This window comes from Peromyscus eremicus, chromosome 8a (assembly GCF_949786415.1).
Source record: "Peromyscus eremicus chromosome 8a, PerEre_H2_v1, whole genome shotgun sequence".
Taxonomy (NCBI): domain Eukaryota; kingdom Metazoa; phylum Chordata; class Mammalia; order Rodentia; family Cricetidae; genus Peromyscus; species Peromyscus eremicus.
Genome location: NC_081423.1, coordinates 88,269,708 through 88,281,982, shown reverse-complemented (window position 1 = coordinate 88,281,982; position 12,275 = coordinate 88,269,708). Strand labels below are relative to the sequence as shown.

Below are 12,275 nucleotides of genomic sequence, written 5' to 3'. Positions count from 1 at the left end.
CAAAATGAGGTCCCTTTAAAGCCCCTTCAAATTGTCAGAGTAGGATGACTAGAAGCCTGATAAAGTTCCAAGAGGTGACTAAGTAAGGATCTCACAATTCTGAGGTCCCCTTTGAGGAACTCTATAGCTGATCAGCTTAAAATAAGCCAATGGGAAAATGTAACAATCTTCTCATAGACCAGGGCTTCGAGCTTTGCCTGTTAATGTCAAGATGTAGCCTTTGATTCTAAGATAGCCTACCTGACATTCATCTTGAAGATAAAATGGATCTAATTAAACCAAAAGGTGTGGTCACCCCAGCAGTGACCTCGACCTGGTGTTCAGCATCACCTAGTGCTTTATCAAAGAGGCATGAACTGCCATTGGAGACCCAGGGCAGGAGTTCCAGACAGAAGCTGGCCCTGTACCTTTTGCTTCAGAGTCTGGATCTGTTTACTCAAAGACAAGTTTACAAAGACTGGGTACTATTTATATAAAAATGTTCAAGAACCTTGTGATAGGTTTGCAAAATGGTTAGTTCTGAGTACATATCAGGATATTACTAACACCCTTCTTCAGCAGGAGCCTATTAGGAAGATTTCAGTGACTTCTCTAGCTGTCTATTGGTAGTGGGTCTTACAGACATGTAAGACTCTGAACAGTAGGACGGGGCCTACCATCAGGGGATAGGTAGATTGAGTACTGTAATACGGGGTGGCCTGTGGAAGGACAACCTCATTTCTCTTGGCAGGTGATCTCTTGTTGGCCTCGGTGACCTATGGTTACCCACATTCAGATTCCTGTGTCCACCACCAAGTCTGACTCAGAGTTCTGACATAGGCAGTCACATGTGGGGAAACCCTTTTGTAGAGCAGAGCATGCCTCAGCATGCCATGGTAGACAAGAGAAACTTTGGGATGGTTCAGAACAAAAGTAGGTTTCCTTAAAGAACCATGTCATGCTGGAGCTAGAGAAAACCTGAAAAGATTGAGGTCAGATGAGGGATTAAAGAGGGACTTTCCAGATTGAGAAATGCAAGCTCTGTCTAGTTCCTGTCAAGTTTTGCCTTGGTACACATGGCAGATAGTCTAATAGGTTTGGGACAGTGTTGGAGAGATCACAGAGTAGGGGTTGAGGAAGTGAGTCAGTGGGCAAAGTGCTTACTATGTGATTGTGAGGCTATGAACCCATGTAAAAAGCCAGGTCTAGATAAAGCATCTAAAAAACAGACAGGCGGATCCTGGAACTTACTAGCCAGCCAACCTAGTTGAAGCATAAAGCTCCAGTTTCAGTGAGAGACCCTGTCTTTAAAAAAAAAAAAAAAAAAAAAAAAAAAAAAAAAAAAAAAAATTAAATAATAGCAAGGTAGAGAAGCAGTTGAGGAAGATATCTCATGTAGCATGAATCTTAGAGGGTCTTATTAATAAAATCAAACCTGAGCCAGGTATTGGGGTGAATACTGGAAGATCAGAGAGACAGAACAAGCCACAGCTAACCTCACCCGGCCAACTTCTCAGCTGATCTTGTTTCCTCAGAATGGAAGCTTCTGTCCTCATATCCGAATGGCTCTCAGCTGAACTGTGCTGCTCAAAAGCCTGAATGCTTAACCGGCCAAATGCTTAACCAGCCAAATGCTTCTAGTTTCTGGTCCTCACGCCTTATATATCTTTCTGCTTTCTACCATCACTCTCTGGGATTAAAGGCTCGCTTTCTGGGATTAAAGGCGTGAGTCAGCCAGGCGGTGGTAGCTCACGCCTTTAATCCCAGCACTCAGGCAGAGGCAGGTGGATCTTTGTGAGTTTGAGGCCAGCCTGGTCTACAGAATAAGTTCCAGGAAAGGCTCAGAGCTACACAGAGAAACCCTGTCTCGTAAAACCAAAAAAAAAAAAAAAAAAAAAAAAAAAGCGTGAGTCACTATGCTTGGCTGTATCCTTGAACACATGGACTTCTGTCTCTGGAATGCTAGAATTAAAGGCGTGTGCTACCACTGACTAACTAAGTATCTAGTGGCTTTTCTGTTCTCTGACCCCAGATAAGTTTATTAGGGTACACAATATTTTGGGGAACACAATACCACCACAATCTCATGTTGACCTGTGGTCTACACACACAACCACAAAAAAGAAAAAAAAAAGATTATAGAATGAAAAGCCTGAGTCAAGCTAAGAGCTCATCCCAGTGGGAGAAGAGAAAGGAGGGAAACTGATGGGGCTTTTCCAGCCTGTGAATGGAACCAGTTCATGTTCAAGGTAAACGGATTCTCAAGCCCTGTGGTATGAATCTCCAGTTCCTTATTTTAGCTGCTCTGTTTCTTTTTTTTTTTTTTTTTTTTTTTTTTTTTTTTTTTTAATATTTATTTATTTATTTATTATGTATACAGTGTTCTGTCTGCATATACACCTGCAGGCCAGAAGAGGGCACCAGATTTCATTACGGATGGTTGTGAGCCACCATGTGGTTGCTGGGAATTGAACTCAGGACCTCTGGAAGAACAGCCAGTGCTCTTAACCGCTGAGCCATCTCTCCAGCCCCTGCTCTGTTTCTTTTATTGCACACACTAGATTTGGAATGGAGGTGTGCTGACTGCCAAGCAGTCATGAGATAGTATGTACAGAAGAGTGAGCAAGTGAGTGAGCATCTCCGCAGCCATCCTGTCCATCCAGCACCCACTTCCTCTCATCTTCTCACAGTTGCTCACCATTGCTTTAGGTGGAAGCTCAGATGTAGCTCAGAGGAGGAGTAGAACTCTGCCTGAGCAACTGAAGTGTGCAGAAGGGAGCTTGTAGACTGATGCTACTAGAAAAAGCAGTGACAGAACTTCTTGAAGGTTGAATGAAGCATCATTCTGGTTCCTGAGTTGAACACATGCACCACACAAGCCTTGCTTACAACATGCCCCCAACATCCTGATACCTTCCACGACAAGGACATAAGTTTGTTTGTTTTTTCAGAACAAGCAGATATGCTGGGCTGGAGAGGTGGCTCAGTGGTTAAGAGCTCATATTGCTCTTGCTGAGGACCCAAGTTTGGTTCCTAGCACCCATGTCAAGTGGCTCACAACCACCTGTAATTCCTGCTCCAGGGGAATCTGTCACCTGTCCTTGGGCACTACACATACCCACACACATGCATGTAATTAACAATAAAAATAAAACTTTATAAAAAAGAAGCAAAAAACTGGGCAGTGGTGTGACACACACCTTTAATCCCAGCACTCCGGGAGTCAGAAACAAGTAGATCTCTGAGTTTGAGGCCAGCTTGGTCTACGGAGAGAGTTCCAGGACAGACAGGGCTACAGAGAAACCCTGTCTCAGAAAAAACAAAAAAACAAACAAAAAAAGAAGCTGAAAACTGTATTCTGTATTCTACCATCAACTAATAAAACTTTGAGACAGAGTCTCTCAGTGGTCTGAATTTACTGATTAGGTTAGGCTAGCTAGCCAGCAAGCTCCAGGAGTCAACCTGTCTCCATCTCCCTATTGGATTACAAACACATCACCAACTTTACTTAACTTGAGTTCTGGGGATCAAACTTGAGTATTCATGCTTTCACAAGCACCTTACTGACTGAACTGTCCCTCCAGTCATAAAATTTCTGTTGGTGGTGGGGGGTGGTTTTTGTTTGTTTGTGTTTGATTATGAAGCTCTGGCTGGCTTGGAATTCATTGTGTGGACCAAGCTGGTCTTAAACTCACAGAGATCCACCACCTCTGCCTCCTGAGTGCTGGAATTACAGGGGTGTGCTACTACACCTGTAAAATTTCTGTTTCCAGGCCGGTTCTCTAGTAGCCGCCTTTCCCTTCTCACTGTGTGGATACGGGGTTGCATTGTAGGAAAGTCCCCTCAGCACGTAGACACTGTTGCTGAAATTTGGTGTTGAGAACTACCACTGCCTGGGAACTGTTCTCATTAAGGCTTTCTTTCCTCTTGTAGGACACCATGAAACTCCTCTGTCTGCATCTACCAAGATGCTGGAGAGATTCCCCAACAACCTGCCCAAACATCGGGAAAATGTGATTCCTGCTGATTCGGAAAAAAGGAGCTTTGAGGAAGTGAGTGAGAAGTGAACTACTGGCTCTAGATGGCATGTCTTGTCCTGAGCCTGAGAGGAGAGGGTGGAAAGGGCCTCTGAGCAGAAGCTGGGAGCTTCAGTTGAAAGTCCCTGAGCACTCAACTTGGTTAATTCTCCTCCATCTCCTCCGCTGGTACTTTCTACTGGCTGTTCCTGTTCAGATATCGCAGGGTTGGGAGACTTTTTTCCTGGTCTGCATGGCCAGGAAAGGGGACTTGGAGGTTTGTGAAGGCCTTGGTGAACTAGCTATTCAGTCTTGGGACTCGTGCAGCTCCGCTAAGTGGGGAAGGGTGATGGAGAAGTGGTCCAGACTGGGGGAGGGTTTGAAGAAGGAGAGCTACTGATGTGGGCCATCTCTAGTCTAACAAATCACTTGAGAGACTTAGTTTTTATTTGTTTGTTTGTTTGTTTGTTTGTTTGCATTTTTCAAGACAGCTCTCATTACCTAGTACTCCTGGAGCTACAGGTGGTTGTGAGCTGCTTGATGTGGGTGCTGGGAACCAAACTCAGATTCTCTGCAACAGTAGTATATGAATTTAACCACTGGCCATCTCTCTAGCCCCACAACTGTCTTATTAGCACTCTTGAGCAATTAATATCTAAGTAAGTATTGTCCCTTGTCACATGCTCAGCACACATTTCTCAGCCACTTGCTACACACCGAACAAACCATACTCTCCATGCACTGTAGATATGAACAGAAGAGGTGTGTACCTGGATGGACTCAGATAGCACCTGGAAGGGAGAGAAGGGCGTGTGTCAAAGGCTGATGACTTGCAGGAGAGTGTAGTGATATAAGCTGTGGAGAACCCGGTGTGCAAGGCCAGGAAGCTGTGTGTTAGCTTTGTTGGACAAACAGGGAACACTAGCTGTACACTGAGTACAGAGCAATGGTTTTTCTAAACTATTCCAGGAAATCTCTAGATTCTGAGCAAATTGGAGGGAAGCTACATGCTTATCTGAATTAATTTGGAGCTTCTAAATAAGCATTTCTTTTTTGTTTTGTTTTTTGAGACAGAGTTTCTTTGTGTAGCCCTGGCTATCCTGGAACTAGCTCTGTAGACCAGGCTGGCCTCAAACTTACAGAGATCCACCTGCTTCCTGGGTGCTGGGATTAAAGGTGTATACCATCACTGCCCAGCTAGCATTTCTTTAAAGTCATCTGATACTTTTCCTTAACTTTGGAAAAAAATAGAATTCTTGAATAAATTATTTTAATTTGGGAGTTCCTTAAAATTTAAAAACAACCTAAGTAAGTGGTTTTATTGCTTTGTTAGCTATACTAGGTACATGCCTGCACATATACACACATATGTAAGCCTTCCTGTTTTTTGGGTGGGGGGTTACAGTATAGGGGGTGTGTGTTAAGTATAAGGAGGCCAGAAGACGTTGGGTGCCTTACTCTATCACTCACTACCTTATTCCCTTGAGGCAGTCCCTTACTGAATCTGGAGCTAAACTGATGACCAGCAAGCTCCAGTGATCTTGCTGTCTCACTTCACCCCACTAACGGGCTTACAGGAGCACATACTGCTACATCTGCTTTTTTTTTTTTTTTTTTTTTTTTGGTTTTTCGAGACAGGGTTTCTCTGTGTAGCTTTGCGCCTTTCCTGGAACTCACTTGGTAGTCCAGGCTGGCCTTGAACTCACAGAGATCCGCCTGGCTCTGCCTCCCAAGTGCTGGGATTAAAGGCGTGTGCCACCACCGCCCGGCTACATCTGCTTTTTATGTGGGTTCTTGGGATTTGAACTCAGATCTTCATACTTATATAGCCTTGCTTTATTTTTGTGGTTTGATCTGTTTGTTTGTTTGTTTGTAGTGTTAGGATTAAACCCAGGACTTTCTGCATGCCCCGGTTGGCTTTATTTTTCAATGTGAAAAGGTATCAAATTGATGACCAACTTTCCACTAGGTTTTTTTTTCTGCAGTTGATTTAGGTGATTTTACAGTTTTCCTTAAATAACAAATCTACTATCAAAAGAGTAGTATATTTATCATTGAAATTTATCATTGAAAATTTTAAAAGAATGTCAGGGTCTAAAGGTATTTCCAAATATGTTATTATGATACCTCTGTGTGAACAATGACAGCATCACTGTAGAATTGTATGATTTCGCAAAGCAACTACTTAGAAAGAAGCAACAGTTATCTGGACCATCAGACTTTTGATGAACTAGAAAAAAAATTTCAGTATAGTCCTACATTTTAAATAGACATGGCTTCTCTTGAGTGCTGCCTTCATCTATAAAACTAGACATTCAGCAAATCTCTTCCATACAAGGTTATCAACCTGGTTGGCCAGACTTCAGAAAATACACCAACCACCGTGTCTCAGGATGTGGAAGAGAAGCTGGTTCATGCCCCCACCAAGCCTGAGGCCCCTGTGGACTCCATGCTCAAGGACATGGCTACTATTATCCTGAGCACCTTCCTGCTGGTTGGATGGGTGGCCTTCATCATCACTTACCCCCTGGTAAGGCTTGACCCTTCCCATTGCCTCTGTGTTCTGGTAGCTCTCTGTCAGTCACTAGGTATCTATTGGGGGCCACACAAAAGTAGCCAACATGTTTCATATTTCAAAGTCAATATTTGAGCCAGGAATGGTGTTGCACTCCTTTAATTATAGCACTTGGAAGTTTGAGGAACTGCATAGCAAGTTCAAAACCAGCCAAGGCTGTATAGTGAGACCCTGTCTCAAAAAAAAAAAAAAAAAAAAAAAAGGAGGAGGAGGGGCAGGGGGAAGGAAAAAAGAAATATTTGCTTATCTTCAAAAACATCATTAGAGATACTAGCTTCTCATAAAAGGACAGTTTTGTAACTAAATCTTAGTGTTTTTCAAGGAAGGTCTATAAAAGCTAATATATAACTCTGCCTAAGATCATTTTAAACAGTTAATTGTATCTTGTTTTGTTTTTTTGTTTTGTTTTTTGTTTTTTTTTAAGATTTATTTATTTATTATGTATACAGAAGAGGGTGCCAGATCTCATTACAGATGGTTGTGAGCCACCATGTGGTTGCTGGGACTTGAACTCAGGACCTCTGGAGGAGCAGTCGGTGCTCTTAACCTCTGAGCCATCTCTCCAGTCCTGTATCTTGTTTTTTAAAAGGAAGAATAGCAGTTGAAAATCCGCTCCCTTACACTACCTATGAGATCAGCTAATGTGTAAAAGATGGTGTGGTTAGTCCTTTCGTTTCCTAGTTGCAGATAAATCAACAAAAATGATGATGTATTTGAGTAGTAAGACCATAGTACCCCAGCAAATTGTTCAAGACTCTAGTGTTGTCTCCTCAGAACACCAGCACATGGCAGCTCACATCTCTATCAAGTAGGGAAGACAGATTTTGTGTGCTTTGTTTTCTGGGGACAAAGTTAAAAAAGAAATTATTTTATTTATTTATCCTATGAGGTCATTATTATTTATTCTTTGTCCACAGAAGAAGAAACTAGACCGAGGGAGGCTACATGCCTTCCTGGGGTACTAAGCTAATAGGCAGCACACCCAGAACTTTGACCCTGGGTTCAAAAAGAGTTAGAAAACTCCCCTCCAGTCCACCTCCCATGCACAAGCAAGAATAACTGTAGCCAACTGATGCATGATGGAGTAAAGCTTCCAGAGGATTGGAGAAGAGGGTGCTGTGTGGCAGCATGATGGAGCCAGGTCCTTAGGAGCAGGTCCTTGGCCAGGCACCATGATTCTGCCCCACAGTGCCTCATTCTGGACCCAGCATCCAGCCTGCCTTCTATATTTCAGGCTATCCTGCTCCAACCTCTATTCAGGCACAGCCATTGTGGACCAGGGCTTGCCCCCCTTCTCACCATACCCCCATGCACCTCTAACCATTCTTCCCATTTGGCTTCACTTGTACAATAACTCCCTGGGTTTTTTTTTTTTTTTTTTTTTTTTTAAAGATTTATTTATTTATTATGTATGCCAGAAGAGGGCGCCAGAGCTCATTGCAGGTGGTTGTGAGCCACCATGTGGTTGCTGGGAATTGAACTCAGGACCTCTGGAAGAACAACCAGTGCTCTTAACCGCTGAGCCATCTCTCCAGCCCCAGTAACTCCCTGGGTTTTTTTACAAGTCACTGATTTCTAAGACTAAGTGGAAACTTCTCCACTTGGCTTAGCCCTCTCTAGTGCAGGTTCCCTTCAGATGCTCCTTCTGGTGGCCACTTAATCTCACCAGCACTGTCCAGAGGTAGACTGTGGGCCTTACCAAAGAGTAAAATTACTGAATCAACTCTGTCTCACTGTGGCTTCTCTCTGGCCTTGTGCCTTAGGGTTCAAATAAAGTCTCCCTGCCCCTTTGGCCACAGGGAATACCTGTGACTTATTTCCCAGCTACACTAGCCTGGATGTGGGTTTCTCTCCACAGAGCATGCATCAGCAGCGCCAGCTCCAGCACCAACAGTTCCAGAAGGAACTGGAGAAAATCCAGCTCTTGCAGCAGCAGCAGCTGCCATTCCACTCACATGGAGACCTTACTCAGGACCCTGAGTTCCTGGATTCATCTGGCCTCTTCTCAGAGAGCTCGGGCACCAACAGCTCCAGCCCGTCCCCCAGAGCCTCCAACCACTCACTTCACTCCAGCAGCTCTGCCTCCAAGACTGGTACCAACCCTTCCCTGGAGCAGGATGATGAGGGTAAAGACAGTTCCATTGTATCTTTGAGCATCACCTGGAACACAGAACACCATGTCATTTCTGAGGGCTCACCTTATTCTCCCCTGGCTTCCTCCATCTAAGGTCTCTGGATAGGGGACTTCTGCCCCATTCATGGTATCTTCTGTCTGAGGGTTACCTTCTTCCATCTTTCCTCTACAGGGCTATGAACTGCTGTGAACCAGAGGGAAGTTTCCCATCTGGCTTAAGTGAATTCCTAAGACCAGCCACTGGCCAAGTTCAAAAGTGAAGCAGTGACCCACTTTCCTCTTGGGGAGTGGGCCAATGGTCAGGGCCCATATTCTGGGAGGATTGCCACACAGATTGTGAAGGGGCCTCAGAGGCCCTAGTTCTAAACAGTCTTTTTATTTTACCTGTCCCACTACACTGGGATGTTTTGGATATTGATCTTTGAGGTAGACTTTTTATCATTTTTGTTCACCATTAACTAAATATGAAACTCTGTGGTGGTATTTTATGTTAATAAATAAAGTTGCCTGGGGTCAGAGCTATTAGAGCCATAGCAAGTGTGTGGCAGTGGTGGTGTACGCCTTTAAGGACCTGGAGGGCGGTACATACAGGCAGTGACGAGGCAGTCACATGATTGGGTTTACAACCAATCAGAAGCCAGAACAGAGAGACTATAGAGACAGACACACAGGAAGGAGGGCTCCTCTCTTTTCGGAGAGCTCTCTTGGCTGAGGAGGATCCCTGAATCAGAAAGGGTGAGGCTCTTGGCTCTGACCTCTTGGCTTTCTTCTCTGAATCGGCTCTGTGTTTTCTGTCTGATAAAACTGTTGGCTACATCTACACTGAATTACATCTACATTTGGCGCCCAACGTGGGGCACGAACCCACGACCCTGGGATTAAGAGTCCCATGCTCTACCAACTGAGCTAGCCGGGCTAGCAAAACTCTACTGAGAATCCTTTTTCTTTTTCTTTGGAAAAGCTTAATACTGGGAGATAATGTAAGAGCAGAAACAGAATGTAGGAATAGGGGGCAAAATGCTGGGGAGGAGGCAGTGGCCCCGGGCATAAGTGAGCAGTGGGCCTAGGTAGCTCTTGCGCCCAGGAATCTAGGGATATAGGACCTCCTAAACCCCAGGTCTTACTCAGGAATCAGGAAGCTTCAAAGCTCTTCAGGTGATACCTGTTTAAAATGACCTCTTCTTTTTCCTCCTTTGTTCCAGATGAGGAAACCAGAATGGTGATTGTTGGGAAGATTTCATTCTGCCCCAAGGATGTCCTGGGCCATGGAGCTGAGGGCACAATTGTGTACAAGTGAGTGGTGTCACCCAGTCCCCCAACTATGTGAGTGCTTAGAGGGTTGATGTTTTAAGTGCCAGGCTCCTGGGGCATAGCAGGGTCAAAGTGATGACCAAGGCAGATGAACCTTGCCTCCAGTGAGATCCCACAGTGTCTTAGAGTTTCTGTTGCTGTGATAAAATACCATGACCAAAGTACCTTGGGAGGAAGGGGCTTATTTTACTTACACTTCCACATCACAGTGCATTGAAGGAAGTCAGGATAAGAACTCAAGGCAGGATCTGAAGTAGAAGCCATGGAAGAGTGCTGCTTACTGGCCTGCTCCTCATGGCTTGCTCAGCCTGCCTCTTGTATACCCAAGGACCACCTGCCCAGGGGTGATACCATTGACAAGGGGCTGGGCCTTGCCACATCAATCACCAGTTCAGAAAATGCACTACAGAACTGCTTACAGGCAAATCTTATGAAGGCATTTTCTCAGTTGAGTCTCTCTCTTCTTAAATGACTCTAGTTTGTGTCAAATTGACTTAAAGCTAGTCAGGCCACCCAGGGAAAGAGATGTCGTCACTATAGGTTGCTGGTGGTTGGCCAAGGCCTCTGGGCCTTGAAACTGAGTATTAAGATCAAACCATGTGAGTCTATTTAATGGGTACAGAATTTATTAAGATATAAATTGAGCAAATACACTCACAAATACAGAACGGAGTAGGCAGCTGAAGTCGTCCTCTGATCTGACTGGAGAGTGACTCCCCCTCATAGGCAGCAGTGAGAAGGGACCTGGGACCTTTCTCCCTTTCCTTCCCCACCTCCCCGAGACAGGGTTTCTCTGTGTAGCTTTGGAGCCTGTCCTGGAGCTCACTCTGTAGCCCAGGCTGGCCTCGAACTCACAGAGATCTGCCTGCCTCTGCCTCCCGAGTGCTGGGACTAAAGGCGTGTGCCACCACCGCTAGGCCTCCCTTTCTCTTTAACGGTCATGGTCTCCTACAAGGGCAAGAAGCTCCGCCTTCTTTTGGCCGTATAGCCTGAGGTCATGGGCAGAGCAAATGCCACTACAGCTGAGGTGCCTGATCCTGGAATAAGGAGCATTTGGTACCTTACAGGGCCGATCTCATGTCTACAGCCCAACGTGCACTAACCAAACTCAGCTGCTTCTTGTTCTACAGAGGCATGTTTGACAACCGTGATGTGGCCGTGAAGAGGATCCTCCCTGAGTGTTTTAGCTTTGCAGACCGTGAGGTCCAACTGCTTCGAGAGTCAGATGAGCACCCGAACGTGATCCGCTACTTTTGCACAGAGAAGGACCGGCAATTCCAGTACATTGCCATTGAATTGTGTGCAGCCACCCTACAAGAGGTGGGTCTGGCTGGCTTTCCAGTGCCTGGGGTCACGGCCAGCCTTGCCACAGCCACTGCAGCCTCTTCTCCCCGCAGCTGGGATGTGTTCAGGAAGTAACTACTTACTGTCTTTAAACTTTGCTTTATTAACTTTATTGAAGTTACAGTACAGCAACTTCTGCTCATCTTAAATGCACAGTTTGGTGTGTGTGTGTGTATCCATATTCTATATATATCCACTTAACCACCAACCACAAACACAGAGCATTTTTATCACTGTAGTCTTTGTGGAGTGGTCCACTCAGCATTCCTGGCCATTTGGGTTGCAGTTGGCATGTCCCTTGCTCCCTCTTTTCTAGGGAACCTAGTAGGTTCTTCTCACCTCTGGTCATGGCTGGTATAGGCGTGGAGGTTGCTGGCTGATAGCTCCAGGCAGTCAGAGCATTCCACAAACTCCTTTCGCTCCATATTCAGACTCACCCAGAACATTTCAGTATCGTTGGAGTTCTCCTGTAGTCTTGCCTATCCCAGGAAATGAACCTGAGTCTTCTGCCTTCTTATCTTGCTCATTGTAAATTAATAAACTGGAGCTTTATGTGTTTATGTGTTTAAGTCAGTCTATGACTTCAGGAGGTCTGTTGGAAAATATGAGTTGGACTAAGAATGTGGTCAGTAAAGTGGGATTTAAAGAAACGATACTATAGGCCAAGAAGTCCTGAAGGTTATGTGCTGTGACCTTGCCATTGTGTCTCTTACAGTACGTGGAGCAGAAGGACTTTGCCCACCTTGGCCTAGAGCCCATCACCTTGCTTCAGCAGACCACCTCAGGCCTGGCACACCTACACTCTCTCAACATAGGTAAGAGGATCCATGCTAAAGGCCCAGGTGGGGGCAGCTAGCTGGCCTTCCTAGGAGAAAGGAGTGTGTAAGTGGTCTCTTGACAGGTTGTGTAGGAATTT

The 12,275-nt window shown here is 45.1% G+C and overlaps 1 protein-coding gene and 1 non-coding gene across 2 annotated transcripts in view; one reads left to right on the top strand and one right to left on the bottom strand.

The window, feature by feature from the left end:
* The window catches only part of Ern1 (endoplasmic reticulum to nucleus signaling 1), a 105,203-nt gene that overhangs the window by 80,304 nt on the left and 12,624 nt on the right, over positions 1 to 12,275 (top strand). The window contains exons 11-16 of the mRNA XM_059271984.1: positions 3,913 to 4,031; positions 6,334 to 6,525; positions 8,429 to 8,696; positions 9,907 to 9,997; positions 11,146 to 11,335; positions 12,075 to 12,174. Of these exons, the coding sequence (XP_059127967.1) occupies positions 3,913 to 4,031; positions 6,334 to 6,525; positions 8,429 to 8,696; positions 9,907 to 9,997; positions 11,146 to 11,335; positions 12,075 to 12,174 (960 nt within the window). The remainder of the gene's footprint in view (positions 1 to 3,912; positions 4,032 to 6,333; positions 6,526 to 8,428; positions 8,697 to 9,906; positions 9,998 to 11,145; positions 11,336 to 12,074; positions 12,175 to 12,275) is intronic.
* On the bottom strand, positions 9,548 to 9,620 carry Trnak-cuu (transfer RNA lysine (anticodon CUU)). The gene has a single exon. It is a non-coding gene; the product is annotated as a tRNA-Lys (tRNA).